This window comes from Oncorhynchus masou, chromosome 32, assembly GCF_036934945.1.
Source record: "Oncorhynchus masou masou isolate Uvic2021 chromosome 32, UVic_Omas_1.1, whole genome shotgun sequence".
Taxonomy (NCBI): Eukaryota; Metazoa; Chordata; class Actinopteri; order Salmoniformes; family Salmonidae; genus Oncorhynchus; species Oncorhynchus masou.
The window spans coordinates 2,290,009-2,310,762 of NC_088243.1; the positions used below are offsets into that span (position 1 = coordinate 2,290,009).

The 20,754-nt window shown below is 44.7% G+C and overlaps 1 protein-coding gene across 1 annotated transcript in view; it reads right to left on the reverse strand.

The window, feature by feature from the left end:
* The window catches only part of dnaaf9 (dynein axonemal assembly factor 9), a 120,103-nt gene that overhangs the window by 3,804 nt on the left and 95,545 nt on the right, over nucleotides 1-20,754 (reverse strand). The window contains exons 31-32 of the mRNA XM_064953088.1: nucleotides 17,432-17,506; nucleotides 15,387-15,568 (exon numbers count right to left, since the gene is read on the reverse strand). Coding sequence (XP_064809160.1) covers nucleotides 15,387-15,568; nucleotides 17,432-17,506 — 257 coding nt within the window. The remainder of the gene's footprint in view (nucleotides 1-15,386; nucleotides 15,569-17,431; nucleotides 17,507-20,754) is intronic.

Below are 20,754 nucleotides of genomic sequence, written 5' to 3' on the forward strand. Positions count from 1 at the left end.
GATGGTCAGCTAGATGGTCAGTTAGATGGTCAGTTAGATGGTCAGTTAGATGGTCAGGTAGATGGTCAGGTAGATGGTCAGTTAGATGAGCTGTGAGTTCCAGTAGTTGGTCAGTCAGATGGCCAGTTAGATAGTCAGTTAGATGGTCAGTTAGATGGTCAGATAGATGGTCAGCTAGATGGTCAGTTAGATGGTCAGCTAGATGGTCAGTTAGATGGTCAGCTAGATGGCCAGTTAGATGGTCAGATAGATGGCCAGTTAGATGGTCAGTTAGATGGTCAGTTGGATGGTCAGTTAGATGAGCTGTGAGTTCCAGTAGATGGTCAGGTAGATGGTCAGTTAGATGGTCAGTTAGCAGGTCAGTTAGATGGCCAGTTAGATGGTCAGCTAGATGGCCAGTTAGATGAGCTGTGAGTTCCAGTAGTTGGTCAGTTAGATGAGCTGTGAGTTCCAGTAGTTGGTCAGTTAGATGAGCTGTGAGTTCCAGTAGTTGGTCAGTTAGATGAGCTGTGAGTTCCAGTAGATGGTCAGGTAGATGGTCAGTTAGATGAGCTGTGAGTTCCAGTAGTTGGTCAGTTAGATGAGCTGTGAGTTCCAGTAGTTGGTCAGTTAGATGGTCAGTTAGATGAGCTGTGAGTTCCAGTAGATGGTCAGGTAGATGAGCTGTGAGTTCCAGTAGTTGGTCAGTTAGATGGTCAGTTAGATGGCCAGTTAGATGGTCAGTTAGATGGACAGTTAGATGGTCAGTTAGATGGTCAGTTAGATGGCCAGTTAGATGGTCAGTTAGATGGTCAGCTAGATGGCCAGTTAGATTGTCAGCTAGATGGTCAGGTAGATGGTCAGTTAGATGGTCAGTTAGATGAGCTGTGAGTTCCAGTAGTTGGTCATTCAGATGGCCAGTTAGATAGTCAGTTAGATGGTCAGTTAGATGGTCAGTTAGATGGTCAGATAGATGGTGAGTTAGATGGTCAGTTAGATGGTCAGTTAGATGGTCAGCTAGATGGTCAGCTAGATGGTCAGCTAGATGAGCTGTGAGTTCCAGTAGTTGGTCAGTTAGATGGTCAGTTAGATGAGCTGTGAGTTCCAGTTGATGATCAGGTAGATGGTCAGTTAGATGGTCAGTTAGCAGGTCAGCTAGATGGCCAGTTAGATGGTCAGCTAGATGGCCAGTTAGATGGTCAGGTAGATGGTCAGTTAGATGGTCAGTTAGATGGCCAGTTAGATGATCTGTGAGTTCCAGTAGTTGGTCAGTTAGATGAGCTGTGAGTTCCAGTAGTTGGTCAGTTAGATGAGCTGTGAGTTCCAGTAGTTGGTCAGTTAGATGAGCTGTGAGTTCCAGTAGATGGTCAGGTAGATGGTCAGTTAGATGAGCTGTGAGTTCCAGTAGATGGTCAGGTAGATGGTTGGATGAGCTGTGAGTTCCAGTAGTTGGTCAGTTAGATGATCTGTGAGTTCCAGTAGTCGATCAGTTAGATGAGCTGTGAGTTCCAGTAGTTGGTCAGTTAGATGGTCAGTTAGATGAGCTGTGAGTTCCAGTAGATGGTCAGGTAGATGAGCTGTGAGTTCCAGTAGTTGGTCAGTTAGATGAGCTGTGAGTTCCAGTAGTTGGTCAGTTAGATGAGCTGTGAGTTCCAGTAGTTGGTCAGTTAGATGAGCTGTGAGTTCCAGTATATGGTCAGTTAGATGGCCAGTTAGATGGTCAGGTAGATGGTCAGGTAGATGGTCAGTTAGATGGTCAGTTAGATGGACAGTTAGATGGTCAGCTAGATGGTCAGCTAGATGGTCAGTTAGATGGTCAGTTAGATGGACAGTTAGATGGTCAGATAGATGGCCAGTTAGATGGTCAGGTAGATGGTCAGATAGATGGTCAGTTAGATGGTCAGTTAGATGGTCAGATAGATGGCCAGTTAGATGGTCAGGTAGATGGTCAGATAGATGGTCAGTTAGATGGTCAGCTAGATGAGCTGTGAGTTCCAGTAGTTGGTCAGTTAGATGGTCAGTTAGATGGCCAGTTAGATGAACTGTGAGTTCCAGTTGTTGGTCAGTTAGATGAGCTGTGAGTTCCAGTAGTTGGTCAGTTAGATGAGCTGTGAGTTCCAGTTGTTGGTCAGTTAGATGAGCTGTGAGTTCCAGTATATGGTCAGTTAGATGGCCAGGTAGATGGCCAGTTAGATGGTCAGTTAGATGGACAGTTAGATGGTCAGTTAGATGGTCAGTTAGATGGCCAGTTAGATGGTCAGTTAGATGGTCAGCTAGATGGCCAGTTAGATTGTCAGCTAGATGGTCAGGTAGATGGTCAGTTAGATGGTCAGTTAGATGGTCAGTTAGATGAGCTGTGAGTTCCAGTAGTTGGTCATTCAGATGGCCAGTTAGATAGTCAGTTAGATGGTCAGTTAGATGGTCAGATAGATGGTGAGTTAGATGGTCAGTTAGATGGTCAGTTAGATGGTCAGCTAGATGGTCAGCTAGATGGTCAGCTAGATGAGCTGTGAGTTCCAGTAGTTGGTCAGTTAGATGGTCAGTTAGATGAGCTGTGAGTTCCAGTTGATGATCAGGTAGATGGTCAGTTAGATGGTCAGTTAGCAGGTCAGCTAGATGGCCAGTTAGATGGTCAGCTAGATGGCCAGTTAGATGGTCAGGTAGATGGCCAGTTAGATGGTCAGGTAGATGGTCAGTTAGATGGTCAGTTAGATGGCCAGTTAGATGATCTGTGAGTTCCAGTAGTTGGTCAGTTAGATGAGCTGTGAGTTCCAGTAGTTGGTCAGTTAGATGAGCTGTGAGTTCCAGTAGTTGGTCAGTTAGATGAGCTGTGAGTTCCAGTAGTTGGTCAGTTAGATGAGCTGTGAGTTCCAGTAGATGGTCAGGTAGATGGTCAGTTAGATGAGCTGTGAGTTCCAGTAGATGGTCAGGTAGATGGTTGGATGAGCTGTGAGTTCCAGTAGTTGGTCAGTTAGATGATCTGTGAGTTCCAGTAGTCGATCAGTTAGATGAGCTGTGAGTTCCAGTAGTTGGTCAGTTAGATGGTCAGTTAGATGAGCTGTGAGTTCCAGTAGATGGTCAGGTAGATGAGCTGTGAGTTCCAGTAGTTGGTCAGTTAGATGAGCTGTGAGTTCCAGTAGTTGGTCAGTTAGATGAGCTGTGAGTTCCAGTAGTTGGTCAGTTAGATGAGCTGTGAGTTCCAGTATATGGTCAGTTAGATGGCCAGTTAGATGGTCAGGTAGATGGTCAGGTAGATGGTCAGTTAGATGGTCAGTTAGATGGACAGTTAGATGGTCAGCTAGATGGTCAGCTAGATGGTCAGTTAGATGGTCAGTTAGATGGTCAGTTAGATGGACAGTTAGATGGTCAGATAGATGGCCAGTTAGATGGTCAGATAGATGGTCAGTTAGATGGTCAGTTAGATGGTCAGATAGATGGCCAGTTAGATGGTCAGGTAGATGGTCAGATAGATGGTCAGTTAGATGGTCAGCTAGATGAGCTGTGAGTTCCAGTAGTTGGTCAGTTAGATGGTCAGTTAGATGGCCAGTTAGATGAACTGTGAGTTCCAGTTGTTGGTCAGTTAGATGAGCTGTGAGTTCCAGTAGTTGGTCAGTTAGATGAGCTGTGAGTTCCAGTTGTTGGTCAGTTAGATGAGCTGTGAGTTCCAGTTGTTGGTCAGTTAGATGAGCTGTGAGTTCCAGTAGTTGGTCAGTTAGATGAGCTGTGAGTTCCAGAAGTTGGTCAGTTAGATGAGCTGTGAGTTCCAGTATATGGTCAGTTAGATGGTCAGTTAGATGACCAGTTAGATGGTCAGGTAGATGGTCAGTTAGATGGTCAGTTAGATGGTCAGTTAGATGGACAGTTAGATGGTCAGCTAGATGGTCAGTTAGATGGACAGTTAGATGGACAGTTAGATGGTCAGTTAGATGGTCAGTTAGATGGTCAGGTAGATGGTCAGTTAGATGGTCAGTTAGATGGTCAGTTAGATGAGCTGTGAGTTCCAGTAGTTGGTCATTCAGATGGCCAGTTAGATAGTCAGTTAGATGGTCAGTTAGATGGTCAGATAGATGGTGAGTTAGATGGTCAGTTAGATGGTCAGTTAGATGGTCAGCTAGATGGTCAGCTAGATGGTCAGCTAGATGAGCTGTGAGTTCCAGTAGTTGGTCAGTTAGATGGTCAGTTAGATGAGCTGTGAGTTCCAGTTGATGATCAGGTAGATGGTCAGTTAGATGGTCAGTTAGCAGGTCAGCTAGATGGCCAGTTAGATGGTCAGCTAGATGGCCAGTTAGATGGTCAGGTAGATGGCCAGTTAGATGGTCAGGTAGATGGTCAGTTAGATGGTCAGTTAGATGGCCAGTTAGATGATCTGTGAGTTCCAGTAGTTGGTCAGTTAGATGAGCTGTGAGTTCCAGTAGTTGGTCAGTTAGATGAGCTGTGAGTTCCAGTAGTTGGTCAGTTAGATGAGCTGTGAGTTCCAGTAGTTGGTCAGTTAGATGAGCTGTGAGTTCCAGTAGATGGTCAGGTAGATGGTCAGTTAGATGAGCTGTGAGTTCCAGTAGATGGTCAGGTAGATGGTTGGATGAGCTGTGAGTTCCAGTAGTTGGTCAGTTAGATGATCTGTGAGTTCCAGTAGTCGATCAGTTAGATGAGCTGTGAGTTCCAGTAGATGGTCAGGTAGATGAGCTGTGAGTTCCAGTAGTTGGTCAGTTAGATGAGCTGTGAGTTCCAGTAGTTGGTCAGTTAGATGAGCTGTGAGTTCCAGTAGTTGGTCAGTTAGATGAGCTGTGAGTTCCAGTATATGGTCAGTTAGATGGCCAGTTAGATGGTCAGGTAGATGGTCAGGTAGATGGTCAGTTAGATGGTCAGTTAGATGGACAGTTAGATGGTCAGCTAGATGGTCAGCTAGATGGTCAGTTAGATGGTCAGTTAGATGGTCAGTTAGATGGACAGTTAGATGGTCAGATAGATGGCCAGTTAGATGGTCAGGTAGATGGTCAGATAGATGGTCAGTTAGATGGTCAGTTAGATGGTCAGATAGATGGCCAGTTAGATGGTCAGGTAGATGGTCAGATAGATGGTCAGTTAGATGGTCAGCTAGATGAGCTGTGAGTTCCAGTAGTTGGTCAGTTAGATGGTCAGTTAGATGGCCAGTTAGATGAACTGTGAGTTCCAGTTGTTGGTCAGCTAGATGAGCTGTGAGTTCCAGTAGTTGGTCAGTTAGATGAGCTGTGAGTTCCAGTTGTTGGTCAGTTAGATGAGCTGTGAGTTCCAGTTGTTGGTCAGTTAGATGAGCTGTGAGTTCCAGTAGTTGGTCAGTTAGATGAGCTGTGAGTTCCAGAAGTTGGTCAGTTAGATGAGCTGTGAGTTCCAGTATATGGTCAGTTAGATGGTCAGTTAGATGACCAGTTAGATGGTCAGGTAGATGGTCAGTTAGATGGTCAGTTAGATGGTCAGTTAGATGGACAGTTAGATGGTCAGCTAGATGGTCAGTTAGATGGACAGTTAGATGGACAGTTAGATGGTCAGTTAGATGGTCAGTTAGATGGTCAGATAGATGGCCAGTTAGATGGTCAGGTAGATGGTCAGATAGATGGTCAGTTAGATGGTCAGTTAGATGGTCAGTTAGATGGTCAGGTAGATGGTCAGGTAGATGGTCAGTTAGATGGTCAGCTAGATGAGCTGTGAGTTCCAGTAGTTGGTCAGTTAGATGGCCAGTTAGATGGTCAGGTAGATGGTCAGTTAGATGGTCAGTTAGACGGACAGTTAGATGGACAGTTAGATGGTCAGTTAGATGGTCAGTTAGATGGTCAGTTAGATGAGCTGTGAGTTCCAGTAGTTGGTCAGTTAGATGGTCAGTTAGATGGTCAGCTAGATGGTCAGTTAGATGGTCAGTTAGATGGTCAGATAGATGGTCAGTTAGATGGTGAGTTAGCTGGTCAGTTAGATGGTCAGTTAGATGGTCAGCTAGATGGTCAGTTAGATGGTCAGCTAGATGGTCAGTTAGATGGTCAGTTAGATGGTCAGTTAGATGGTCAGGTAGATGGTCAGTTAGATGGTCAGTTAGATGAGCTGTGAGTTCCAGTAGTTGGTCAGTCAGATGGCCAGTTAGATAGTCAGTTAGATGGTCAGTTAGATGGTCAGATAGATGGTCAGCTAGATGGTCAGTTAGATGGTCAGCTAGATGGTCAGTTAGATGGTCAGCTAGATGGCCAGTTAGATGGTCAGATAGATGGCCAGTTAGATGGTCAGTTAGATGGTCAGTTGGATGGTCAGTTAGATGAGCTGTGAGTTCCAGTAGATGGTCAGGTAGATGGTCAGTTAGATGGTCAGTTAGCAGGTCAGTTAGATGGCCAGTTAGATGGTCAGCTAGATGGTCAGTTAGATGAGCTGTGAGTTCCAGTAGTTGGTCAGTTAGATGAGCTGTGAGTTCCAGTAGTTGGTCAGTTAGATGAGCTGTGAGTTCCAGTAGATGGTCAGGTAGATGGTCAGTTAGATGAGCTGTGAGTTCCAGTAGATGGTCAGGTAGATGGTCAGTTAGATGAGCTGTGAGTTCCAGTAGTTGGTCAGTTAGATGAGCTGTGAGTTCCAGTAGTTGGTCAGTTAGATGGTCAGTTAGATGAGCTGTGAGTTCCAGTAGATGGTCAGGTAGATGAGCTGTGAGTTCCAGTAGTTGATCAGTTAAATGGTCAGTTAGATGGCCAGTTAGATGGTCAGTTAGATGGACAGTTAGATGGTCAGTTAGATGGTCAGGTAGATGGTCAGTTAGATGGTCAGTTAGATGGTCAGGTAGATGGCCAGTTAGATGGTCAGTTAGATGGTCAGCTAGATGGCCAGTTAGATGGTCAGCTAGATGGTCAGGTAGATGGTCAGTTAGATGGTCAGTTAGATGATCTGTGAGTTCCAGTAGTTGGTCATTCAGATGGCCAGTTAGATAGTCAGTTAGATGGTCAGTTAGATGGTCAGTTAGATGGTCAGATAGATGGTGAGTTAGATGGTCAGTTAGATGGTCAGTTAGATGGTCAGCTAGATGGTCAGCTAGATGGTCAGCTAGATGGTCAGTTAGATGGCCAGTTAGATGATCTGTGAGTTCCAGTAGTTGGTCAGTTAGATGGTCAGTTGGATGGTCAGTTAGATGAGCTGTGAGTTCCAGTAGTTGGTCAGTTAGATGGTCAGTTAGATGAGCTGTGAGTTCCAGTTGATGATCAGGTAGATGGTCAGTTAGATGGTCAGTTAGATGGTCAGTTAGCAGGTCAGCTAGATGGCCAGTTAGATGGTCAGCTAGATGGCCAGTTAGATGGTCAGGTAGATGGTCAGTTAGATGGTCAGTTAGATGGCCAGTTAGATGATCTGTGAGTTCCAGTAGTTGGTCAGTTAGATGAGCTGTGAGTTCCAGTAGTTGGTCAGTTAGATGAGCTGTGAGTTCCAGTAGTTGGTCAGTTAGATGAGCTGTGAGTTCCAGTAGATGGTCAGGTAGATGGTCAGTTAGATGAGCTGTGAGTTCCAGTAGATGGTCAGGTAGATGGTTGGATGAGCTGTGAGTTCCAGTAGTTGGTCAGTTAGATGAGCTGTGAGTTCCAGTAGTTGGTCAGTTAGATGATCTGTGAGTTCCAGTAGATGGTCAGTTAGATGAGCTGTGAGTTCTAGTAGTTGGTCAGTTAGATGGTCAGTTAGATGAGCTGTGAGTTCCAGTAGATGGTCAGGTGGATGAGCTGTGAGTTCCAGTAGTTGGTCAGTTAGATGAGCTGTGAGTTCCAGTAGTTGGTCAGTTAGATGAGCTGTGAGTTCCAGTAGTTGGTCAGTTAGATGAGCTGTGAGTTCCAGTATATGGTCAGTTAGATGGCCAGTTAGATGGTCAGGTAGATGGTCAGGTAGATGGTCAGTTAGATGGTCAGTTAGATGGACAGTTAGATGGTCAGCTAGATGGTCAGCTAGATGGTCAGTTAGATGGTCAGTTAGATGGACAGTTAGATGGTCAGATAGATGGTCAGTTAGATGGTCAGTTAGATGGTCAGTTAGATGGTCAGATAGATGGCCAGTTAGATGGTCAGGTAGATGGTCAGATAGATGGTCAGTTAGATGGTCAGCTAGATGAGCTGTGAGTTCCAGTAGTTGGTCAGTTAGATGGTCAGTTAGATGGCCAGTTAGATGAACTGTGAGTTCCAGTTGTTGGTCAGTTAGATGAGCTGTGAGTTCCAGTAGTTGGTCAGTTAGATGAGCTGTGAGTTCCAGTTGTTGGTCAGTTAGATGAGCTGTGAGTTCCAGTTGTTGGTCAGTTAGATGAGCTGTGAGTTCCAGTAGTTGGTCAGTTAGATGAGCTGTGAGTTCCAGAAGTTGGTCAGTTAGATGAGCTGTGAGTTCCAGTATATGGTCAGTTAGATGGTCAGTTAGATGGCCAGTTAGATGGTCAGGTAGATGGTCAGTTAGATGGTCAGTTAGATGGTCAGCTAGATGGTCAGCTAGATGGTCAGTTAGATGGTCAGTTAGATGGTCAGTTGGATGGTCAGTTAGATGGTCAGTTAGATGGACAGTTAGATGGTCAGCTAGATGGTCAGTTAGATGGTCAGTTAGATGGTCAGTTAGATGGACAGTTAGATGGTCAGTTAGATGGTCAGTTAGATGGTCAGTTAGATGGCCAGTTAGATGGTCAGGTAGATGGACAGATAGATGGTCAGCTAGATGAGCTGTGAGTTCCAGTAGTTGGTCAGTTAGATGGTCAGTTAGATGGCCAGTTAGATGAACTGTGAGTTCCAGTTGTTGGTCAGTTAGATGAGCTGTGAGTTCCAGTTGTTGGTCAGTTAGATGAGCTGTGAGTTCCAGTTGTTGGTCAGTTAGATGAGCTGTGAGTTCCAGTAGTTGGTCAGTTAGATGAGCTGTGAGTTCCAGTAGATGGTCAGTTAGATGGTCAGTTAGATGACCAGTTAGATGGTCAGGTAGATGGTCAGTTAGATGGTCAGTTAGATGGTCAGTTAGATGGACTGTTAGATGGTCAGCTAGATGGTCAGTTAGATGGTCAGTTAGATGGTCAGTTAGATGGACAGTTAGATGGACAGTTAGATGGACAGTTAGATGGTCAGTTAGATGGTCAGTTAGATGGTCAGATAGATGGCCAGTTAGATGGTCAGGTAGATGGTCAGATAGATGGTCAGTTAGATGGTCAGTTAGATGGACAGTTAGATGGACAGTTAGATGGTCAGTTAGATGGTCAGATAGATGGCCAGTTAGATGGTCAGGTAGATGGTCAGATAGATGGTCAGTTAGATGGTCAGCTAGATGAGCTGTGAGTTCCAGTAGTTGGTCAGTTAGATGGCCAGTTAGATGGTCAGGTAGATGGTCAGTTAGATGGTCAGTTAGACGGACAGTTAGATGGACAGTTAGATGGTCAGTTAGATGGTCAGTTAGATGGACAGTTAGATGGTCAGTTAGATGGTCAGTTAGATGGTCAGATAGATGGTCAGATAGATGGTCAGATAGATGGTCAGTTAGATGGACAGTTAGATGGACAGTTAGATGGTCAGTTAGATGGTCAGATAGATGGCCAGTTAGATGGTCAGGTAGATGGTCAGATAGATGGTCAGTTAGATGGTCAGCTAGATGAGCTGTGAGTTCCAGTAGTTGGTCAGTTAGATGGTCAGTTAGATGGTCAGTTAGATGAGCTGTGAGTTCCAGTTGTTGGTCAGTTAGATGAGCTGTGAGTTCCAGTTGTTGGTCAGTTAGATGAGCTGTGAGTTCCAGAAGTTGGTCAGTTAGATGAGCTGTGAGTTCCAGTATATGGTCAGTTAGATGGTCAGTTAGATGGCCAGTTAGATGGTCAGGTAGATGGTCAGTTAGATGGTCAGTTAGATGGCCAGTTAGATGGTCAGCTAGATGGTCAGTTAGATGGTCAGTTGGATGGTCAGTTGGATGGTCAGTTAGATGGTCAGTTAGATGGACAGTTAGATGGTCAGCTAGATGGTCAGTTAGATGGTCAGTTAGATGGTCAGCTAGGTGGTCAGTTAGATGGTCAGTTAGATGGTCAGTTAGATGGTCAGTTAGATGGACAGTTAGATGGACAGTTAGATGGTCAGTTAGATGGTCAGATAGATGGCCAGTTAGATGGTCAGGTAGATGGTCAGATAGATGGTCAGTTAGATGGTCAGTTAGATGGACAGTTAGATGGTCAGGTAGATGGTCAGATAGATGGCCAGTTAGATGGTCAGGTAGATGGTCAGATAGATGGTCAGGTAGATGGTCAGCTAGATGAGCTGTGAGTTCCAGTAGTTGGTCAGTTAGATGGTCAGTTAGATGAACTGTGAGTTCCAGTTGTTGGTCAGTTAGATGAGCTGTGAGTTCCAGTAGTTGGTCAGTTAGATGAGCTGTGAGTTCCAGTAGTTGGTCAGTTAGATGAGCTGTGAGTTCCAGTAGATGGTCAGTTAGATGAACTGTGAGTTCCAGTAGTTGGTCAGTAAGATGAGCTGTGAGTTCCAGAAGTTGGTCAGTTAGATGAGCTGTGAGTTCCAGTATATGGTCAGTTAGATGGACAGTTAGATGGTCAGTTAGATGGTCAGTTAGATGGTCAGTTAGATGGTCAGATAGATGGCCAGATAGATGGCCAGTTAGATGGTCAGATAGATGGTCAGTTAGATGGTCAGGTAGATGGTCAGATAGATGGTCAGTTAGATGGTCAGCTAGATGAGCTGTGAGTTCCAGTAGTTGGTCAGTTAGATGGTCAGTTAGATGGTCAGTTAGATGAGCTGTGAGTTCCAGTTGTTGGTCAGTTAGATGAGCTGTGAGTTCCAGTTGTTGGTCAGTTAGATGAGCTGTGAGTTCCAGAAGTTGGTCAGTTAGATGAGCTGTGAGTTCCAGTATATGGTCAGTTAGATGGTCAGTTAGATGGCCAGTTAGATGGTCAGTTGGATGGTCAGTTGGATGGTCAGTTAGATGGACAGTTAGATGGTCAGCTAGATGGTCAGTTAGATGGACAGTTAGATGGACAGTTAGATGGACAGTTAGATGGACAGTTAGATGGACAGTTAGATGGTCAGTTAGATGGTCAGTTAGATGGTCAGATAGATGGCCAGTTAGATAGTCAGGTAGATGGTCAGATAGATGGTCAGTTAGATGGTCAGTTAGATGGACAGTTAGATGGTCAGTTAGATGGTCAGATAGATGGCCAGTTAGATGGTCAGGTAGATGGTCAGATAGATGAGCTGTGAGTTCCAGTAGTTGGTCAGTTAGATGGTCAGTTAGATGGCCAGTTAGATGAACTGTGAGTTCCAGTTGTTGGTCAGTTAGATGAGCTGTGAGTTCCAGTAGTTGGTCAGTTAGATGAGCTGTGAGTTCCAGTTGTTGGTCAGTTAGATGAGCTGTGAGTTCCAGTAGTTGGTCAGTTAGATGAGCTGTGAGTTCCAGTAGTTGGTCAGTTAGATGAGCTGTGAGTTCCAGAAGTTGGTCAGTTAGATGAGCTGTGAGTTCCAGTATATGGTCAGTTAGATGGTCAGTTAGATGGCCAGTTAGATGGTCAGGTAGATGGTCAGTTAGATGGTCAGTTAGATGGTCAGTGAGATGGACAGTTAGATGGTCAGCTAGATGGTCAGTTAGATGGTCAGTTAGATGGACAGTTAGATGGTCAGTTAGATGGTCAGTTAGATGGTCAGATAGATGGCCAGTTAGATGGTCAGGTAGATGGTCAGTTAGATGGTCAGTTAGATGGACAGTTAGATGGACAGTTAGATGGTCAGATAGATGGCCAGTTAGATGGTCAGGTAGATGGTCAGATAGATGGTCAGTTAGATGGTCAGCTAGATGAGCTGTGAGTTCCAGTAGTTGGTCAGTTAGATGGTCAGTTAGATGGCCAGTTAGATGAACTGTGAGTTCCAGTTGTTGGTCAGTTAGATGAGCTGTGAGTTCCAGTAGTTGGTCAGTTAGATGAGCTGTGAGTTCCAGTTGTTGGTCAGTTAGATGAGCTGTGAGTTCCAGTTGTTGGTCAGTTAGATGAGCTGTGAGTTCCAGTAGTTGGTCAGTTAGATGAGCTGTGAGTTCCAGAAGTTGGTCAGTTAGATGAGCTGTGAGTTCCAGTATATGGTCAGTTAGATGGTCAGTTAGATGGCCAGTTAGATGGTCAGGTAGATGGTCAGTTAGATGGTCAGTTAGATGGTCAGTTAGATGAGCTGTGAGTTCCAGTATATGGTCAGTTAGATTGTCAGCTAGATGGCCAGTTAGATGGTCAGTTAGATGGTCAGTTAGATGGCCAGTTAGATGGACAGTTAGATGGTCAGTTAGATGGTCAGTTAGATGGTCAGTTAGATGGTCAGATAGATGGTCAGTTAGATGGTCAGGTAGATGGTCAGTTAGATGGTCAGTTAGATGGCCAGTTAGATGGTCAGCTAGATGGTCAGTTAGATGGTCAGTTGGATGGTCAGTTGGATGGTCAGTTAGATGGTCAGTTAGATGGACAGTTAGATGGTCAGCTAGATGGTCAGTTAGATGGTCAGTTAGATGGTCAGCTAGGTGGTCAGTTAGATGGTCAGTTAGATGGTCAGTTAGATGGTCAGTTAGATGGACAGTTAGATGGACAGTTAGATGGTCAGTTAGATGGTCAGATAGATGGCCAGTTAGATGGTCAGGTAGATGGTCAGATAGATGGTCAGTTAGATGGTCAGTTAGATGGACAGTTAGATGGTCAGGTAGATGGTCAGATAGATGGCCAGTTAGATGGTCAGGTAGATGGTCAGATAGATGGTCAGGTAGATGGTCAGCTAGATGAGCTGTGAGTTCCAGTAGTTGGTCAGTTAGATGGTCAGTTAGATGAACTGTGAGTTCCAGTTGTTGGTCAGTTAGATGAGCTGTGAGTTCCAGTAGTTGGTCAGTTAGATGAGCTGTGAGTTCCAGTAGTTGGTCAGTTAGATGAGCTGTGAGTTCCAGTAGATGGTCAGTTAGATGAACTGTGAGTTCCAGTAGTTGGTCAGTAAGATGAGCTGTGAGTTCCAGAAGTTGGTCAGTTAGATGAGCTGTGAGTTCCAGTATATGGTCAGTTAGATGGACAGTTAGATGGTCAGTTAGATGGTCAGTTAGATGGTCAGTTAGATGGTCAGATAGATGGCCAGATAGATGGTCAGTTAGATGGTCAGGTAGATGGTCAGATAGATGGTCAGTTAGATGGTCAGCTAGATGAGCTGTGAGTTCCAGTAGTTGGTCAGTTAGATGGTCAGTTAGATGGTCAGTTAGATGAGCTGTGAGTTCCAGTTGTTGGTCAGTTAGATGAGCTGTGAGTTCCAGTTGTTGGTCAGTTAGATGAGCTGTGAGTTCCAGAAGTTGGTCAGTTAGATGAGCTGTGAGTTCCAGTATATGGTCAGTTAGATGGTCAGTTAGATGGCCAGTTAGATGGTCAGTTGGATGGTCAGTTGGATGGTCAGTTAGATGGACAGTTAGATGGTCAGCTAGATGGTCAGTTAGATGGACAGTTAGATGGACAGTTAGATGGACAGTTAGATGGACAGTTAGATGGACAGTTAGATGGTCAGTTAGATGGTCAGTTAGATGGTCAGATAGATGGCCAGTTAGATAGTCAGGTAGATGGTCAGATAGATGGTCAGTTAGATGGTCAGTTAGATGGACAGTTAGATGGTCAGTTAGATGGTCAGATAGATGGCCAGTTAGATGGTCAGGTAGATGGTCAGATAGATGAGCTGTGAGTTCCAGTAGTTGGTCAGTTAGATGGTCAGTTAGATGGCCAGTTAGATGAACTGTGAGTTCCAGTTGTTGGTCAGTTAGATGAGCTGTGAGTTCCAGTAGTTGGTCAGTTAGATGAGCTGTGAGTTCCAGTTGTTGGTCAGTTAGATGAGCTGTGAGTTCCAGTAGTTGGTCAGTTAGATGAGCTGTGAGTTCCAGTAGTTGGTCAGTTAGATGAGCTGTGAGTTCCAGAAGTTGGTCAGTTAGATGAGCTGTGAGTTCCAGTATATGGTCAGTTAGATGGTCAGTTAGATGGCCAGTTAGATGGTCAGGTAGATGGTCAGTTAGATGGTCAGTTAGATGGTCAGTGAGATGGACAGTTAGATGGTCAGCTAGATGGTCAGTTAGATGGTCAGTTAGATGGACAGTTAGATGGTCAGTTAGATGGTCAGTTAGATGGTCAGATAGATGGCCAGTTAGATGGTCAGGTAGATGGTCAGTTAGATGGTCAGTTAGATGGTCAGTTAGATGGACAGTTAGATGGACAGTTAGATGGTCAGATAGATGGCCAGTTAGATGGTCAGGTAGATGGTCAGATAGATGGTCAGTTAGATGGTCAGCTAGATGAGCTGTGAGTTCCAGTAGTTGGTCAGTTAGATGGTCAGTTAGATGGCCAGTTAGATGAACTGTGAGTTCCAGTTGTTGGTCAGTTAGATGAGCTGTGAGTTCCAGTAGTTGGTCAGTTAGATGAGCTGTGAGTTCCAGTTGTTGGTCAGTTAGATGAGCTGTGAGTTCCAGTTGTTGGTCAGTTAGATGAGCTGTGAGTTCCAGTAGTTGGTCAGTTAGATGAGCTGTGAGTTCCAGAAGTTGGTCAGTTAGATGAGCTGTGAGTTCCAGTATATGGTCAGTTAGATGGTCAGTTAGATGGCCAGTTAGATGGTCAGGTAGATGGTCAGTTAGATGGTCAGTTAGATGGTCAGTTAGATGGTCAGTTAGATGAGCTGTGAGTTCCAGTATATGGTCAGTTAGATTGTCAGCTAGATGGCCAGTTAGATGGTCAGTTAGATGGTCAGTTAGATGGCCAGTTAGATGGACAGTTAGATGGTCAGTTAGATGGTCAGTTAGATGGTCAGTTAGATGGTCAGATAGATGGTCAGTTAGATGGTCAGTTGGATGGTCAGTTAGATGAGCTGTGAGTTCCAGTAGTTGGTCAGTTAGATGGTCAGTTAGATGAGCTGTGAGTTCCAGTAGATGGTCAGTTAGATGGCCAGTTAGATGGTCAGTTAGATGGTCAGTTAGATGAGCTGTGAGTTCCAGTAGTTGGTCAGTTAGATGGTCAGTTAGATGAGCTGTGAGTTCCAGTAGATGGTCAGTTAGATGGCCAGTTAGATGGTCAGTTAGATGGTCAGTTAGATGAGCTGTGAGTTCCAGTAGTTGGTCAGTTAGATGGTCAGTTAGATGAGCTGTGAGTTCCAGTAGATGGTCAGTTAGATGGCCAGTTAGATGGTCAGTTAGATGGTCAGTTAGATGAGCTGTGAGTTCCAGTAGTTGGTCAGTTAGATGGTCAGTTAGATGAGCTGTGAGTTCCAGTAGATGGTCAGTTAGATGGCCAGTTAGATGGTCAGTTAGATGGTCAGTTAGATGAGCTGTGAGTTCCAGTAGTTGGTCAGTTAGATGGTCAGTTAGATGAGCTGTGAGTTCCAGTAGTTGGTCAGTTAGATGAGCTGTGAGTTCCAGTAGTTGGTCAGTCAGTCTTGTACCTGTTTTACACAGATCCTCAGCCAGTCCTTCAGGGCCTCCTGTGTCAATCCCACTCCATGGAACAGCAGGAAGCATCCAGAGGGCTCCTGGTCTCCCTGGTGGCTGTCCCCCAAGGGCTGCTGAGTGATACGGAGGTTCCCACTCACAGTGTTGTAGCTCACCTCCATCATCCTCTCAGAGTCTGGAGAAGAACATGGAGATATCTCAGCATCTCCCTGACCTGTCTGATGGTTCTAATGACTGGTCTGATGGACCTACCACTGTGGCAGCTACATATACCAAACAGCATGCTGAGGATGAGGAGGGGTTTAGTGCTACAACATTCATCCATCTATCCATGATCCAACTCCAGAATGACTCAAACAACATGGAACATTCAATAGAAGACACGAATAAACAAAATCAATGCAACTAGTTTAATTCAATGGACAGTAACTTAAAATTCACAGAAAGTAGTAAGGAACACGCCAAGGACCACCAGCTCCAGAATCATTCAACTTCCACAAACATCTGCTCTCTCCTCATTCTGCACTCTCCTCATTCTGCACTCTCCTCATTCTGCTCTCTCTTCATTCTGCACTCTCTCTTCATTCTGCTCTCTCTTCATTCTGCACTCTCCTCATTCTGCTCTCTCCTCATTCTGCACTCTCCTCATTCTGCTCTCTCCTCATTCTGCTCTCTCTTCATTCTGCTCTCTCTTCATTCTGCACTCTCTCTTCATTCTGCACTCTCCTCATTCTGCTCTCTCTTCATTCTGCACTCTCTTCATTCTGCTCTCTCTTCATTCTGCACTCTCTTCATTCTGCTCTCTCTTCATTCTGCACTCTCTCTTCATTCTGCACTCTCTCTTCATTCTGCACTCTCTCTTCATTCTGCACTCTCTCCTCATTCTGCACTCTCTCCTCATTCTGCACTCTCTCTTCATTCTGCACTCTCTCCTCATTCGGCACTCTCTCCTCATTCGGCACTCTCTCCTCATTCGGCACTCTCTCCTCATTCTGCACTCTCTTCATTCTGCACTCTCTCCTCATTCTGCACTCTCTTCATTCTGCACTCTCTCCTCATTCTGCACTCTCTCCTCATTCTGCACTCTCTCCTCATTCGGCACTCTCTCATCATTCGGCACTCTCTCCTCATTCGGCACTCTCTCCTCATTCGGCACTCTCTCCTCATTCGGCACTCTCTCCTCATTCTGCACTCTCTTCATTCTGCACTCTCTCCTCATTCGGCACTCTCTCCTCATTCGGCACTCTCTCCTCATTCTGCACTCTCCTCATTCGGCACTCTCTCCTCATTCGGCACTCTCTCCTCATTCGGCACTCTCTCCTCATTCGGCACTCTCTCCTCATTCGGCACTCTCTCCTCATTCGGCACTCTCTCCTCATTCGGCACTCTCTCCTCATTCTGCACTCTCTCCTCATTCTGCACTCTCTCTTCATTCTGCACTCTCTCTTCATTCTGCACTCTCTCTTCATTCTGCACTCTCTCTTCATTCTGCACTCTCTTCATTCTGCACTCTCTCTTCATTCTGCACTCTCTCTTCATTCTGCACTCTCTCCTCATTCTGCACTCGCTCCTCATTCTGCACTCTCTCCTCATTCTGCACTCTCTCCTCATTCTGCACTCTCTCCTCATTCTGCTCTCTCCTCATTCTGCACTCTCTCCTCATTCTGCACTCTCTCCTCATTCTGCACTCTCTCCTCATTCAACAACGTCACATAAACGTCTGTATGAATAAAGTGAGGAGAAACTACTCAACCAAACTAAACCAGTGGAGAGTGAAGGAGCTCAGTTTCCTACCATCAGCTGGTGCTGCCTACCTTGAGGACAAACCTTGATCTAATAATACTCACACTGGGAATGCAAGTACAGGTTAAATGTTGGCATTTAGTATTAGAACACAAGGCAGAAGACATCTCATCTCAAATAATACTTGTATGATTATTGATAAGTAGTACAAGTAAACATTTCTACTCAATCATCACCATCATTGTACAGAGTGATGTTGTGTATATTGTGAGGGAGAATAACAGAGAAACCCTACCAGAGAAGAGGACCTTCCCCGAGACGTTGTAGACGTTTCCTCTGAAAGGGTTTGGTCTCAGAGCTGACTTGAAGGCTAGGGGGCAGAGAGAGACTGGTAAGATATTCAACTGTATAAAATATCCTACTGTTTAATATACATGGTTAAGCACTGTACTGTACACTATATAGATCCTCGAAAAGTTATACAGCTGCACCAGGAGAGGAGTCACACTACACCATCACTGTCTATATCAGGCTATTAACCTGTCATCTCTACACCATCACTGTCTATATCAGGCTGTTAACCTGCTCCTGTCATCTCTACACCATCACTGTCTATATCAGGTTTTTAACCTGTCATCTCTACACCATCACTGTCTATATCAGGCTGTTAACCTGTCATCTCTACACCATCACTGTCTATATCAGGCTGTTAACCTGTCATCTCTACACCATCAATGTCTATATCAGGCTGTTAACCTGTCATCTCTACACCATCACTGTCTATATCAGGCTGTTAACCTGTCATCTCTACACCATCACTGTCTATATCAGGCTGTTAACCTGTCATCTCTACACCATCACTGTCTATATCAGGCTGTTAACCTGTCATCTCTACACCATCAATGTCTATATCAGGCTGTTAACCTGTCATCTCTACACCATCACTGTCTATATCAGGCTGTTAACCTGTCATCTCTACACCATCACTGTCTATATCAGGCTGTTAACCTGTCATCTCTACACCATCACTGTCTATATCAGGCTGTTAACCTGCTCCTGTCATCTCTACACCATCACTGTCTATATCAGGCTGTTAACCTGCTCCTGTCATCTCTACACCATCACTGTCTATATCAGGCTTTTAGCCTGTCATCTCTACACCATCACTGTCTATATCAGGCTGTTAACCTGTCATCTCTACACCATCACTGTCTATATCAGGCTGTTAACCTGCTCCTGTCATCTCTACACCATCACTGTCTATATCAGGCTATTAACCTGTCATCTCTACACCATCACTGTCTATATCAGGCTGTTAACCTGTCATCTCTACACCATCACTGTCTATATCAGGCTGTTAACCTGCTCCTGTCATCTCTACACCATCACTGTCTATATCAGGCTTTTAACCTGTCATCTCTACACCATCACTGTCTATATCAGGCTGTTAACCTGCTCCTGTCATCTCTACACCATCACTGTCCATATCAGGCTATTAACCTGTCATCTCTACACCATCACTGTCTATATCAGGCTTTTAACCTGTCATCTCTACACCATCACTGTCTATATCAGGCTTTTAACCTGCTCCTGTCATCTCTACACCATCACTGTCTATATCAGGCTTTTAACCAGTCATCTCTACACCATCACTGTCTATATCAGGCTGTTAACCTGTCATCTCTACACCATCACTGTCTATATCAGGCTGTTAACCTGTCATCTCTACACCATCACTGTCTATATCAGGCTATTAACCTGCTCCTGTCATCTCTACACCATCACTGTCTATATCAGGCTGTTAACCTGTCATCTCTACACCATCACTGTCTATATCAGGCTATTAACCTGTCATCTCTACACCATCACTGTCTATATCAGGCTGTTAACCTGTCATCTCTACACCATCACTGTCTATATCAGGCTGTTAACCTGTCATCTCTACACCATCACTGTCTATATCAGGCTGTTAACCTGCTCCTGTCATCTCTACACCATCACTGTCTACATCAGGCTTTTAGCCTGTCATCTCTACACCATCACTGTCTATATCAGGCTTTTAGCCTGTCATCTCTACACCATCACTGTCTATATCAGGCTTTTAACCTGTCATCTCTACACCATCACTGTCTATATCAGGCTTTTAGCCTGTCATCTCTACACCATCACTGTCTATATCAGGCTGTTAACCTGTCATCTCTACACCATCACTGTCTATATCAGGCTGTTAACCAGCTCCTGTCATCTCTACACCATCACTGTCTATATCAGGCTTTTAACCTGTCATCTCTACACCATCACTGTCTATATCAGGCTTTTAACCTGTCATCTCTACACCATCACTGTCTATATAGGGTTTTTAACCTGTCATCTCTACACCATCACTGTCTATATCAGGCTTTTAACCTGTCATCTCTACACCATCACTGTCTATATCAGGCTGTTAACCTGTCATCTCTACACCATCACTGTCTATATCAGGTTTTTAACCTGTCATCTCTACACCATCACTGTCTATATCAGGCTTTTAACCTGTCATCTCTACACCATCACTGTCTATATCAGGCTTTTAACCTGTCATCTCTACACCATCACTGTCTATATCAGGCTGTTAACCTGTCATCTCTACACCATCACTGTCTATATCAGGCTTTTAACCTGTCATCTCTACACCATCACTGTCTATATCAGGCTTTTAACCTGTCATCTCTACACCATCACTGTCTATATCAGGCTTTTAACCTGCTCCTGTCATCTCTACACCATCACTGTCTATATCAGGGTTTAGCCTGCTCCTGTCATCTCTACACCATCACTATATCAGGGTTTAGCCTGCTCCTGTCATCTCTACACCATCACTGTCTATATCAGGCTATTAACCTGTCATCTCTACACCATCACTGTCTATATCAGGCTGTTAACCTGCTCCTGTCATCTCTACACCATCACTGTCTATATCAGGCTGTTAACCTGCTCCTGTCATCTCTACACCATCACTGTCTATATCAGGCTATTAACCTGTCATCTCTACACCATCACTGTCTATATCAGGCTTTTAACCTGTCATCTATACACCATCACTGTCTATATCAGGCTGTTAACCTGTCATCTCTACACCATCACTGTCTATATCAGGCTGTTAACCTGTCATCTCTACACCATCACTGTCTATATCAGGCTGCTCCTGTCATCTCTACACCATCACTGTCTATATCAGGCTTTTAACCTGTCATCTCTACACCATCACTGTCTATATCAGGCTGTTAACCTGCTCCTGTCATCTCTACACCATCACTGTCTATATCAGGCTGTTAACCTGCTCCTGTCATCTCTACACCATCACTGTCCATATCAGGCTATTAACCTGTCATCTCTACACCATCACTGTCTATATCAGGCTTTTAACCTGTCATCTCTACACCATCACTGTCTATATCAGGCTTTTAACCTGCTCCTGTCATCTCTACACCATCACTGTCTATATCAGGCTATTAACCTGCTCCTGTCATCTCTACACCATCACTGTCTATATCAGGCTGTTAACCTGTCATCTCTACACCATCACTGTCTATATCAGGCTATTAACCTGTCATCTCTACACCATCACTGTCTATATCA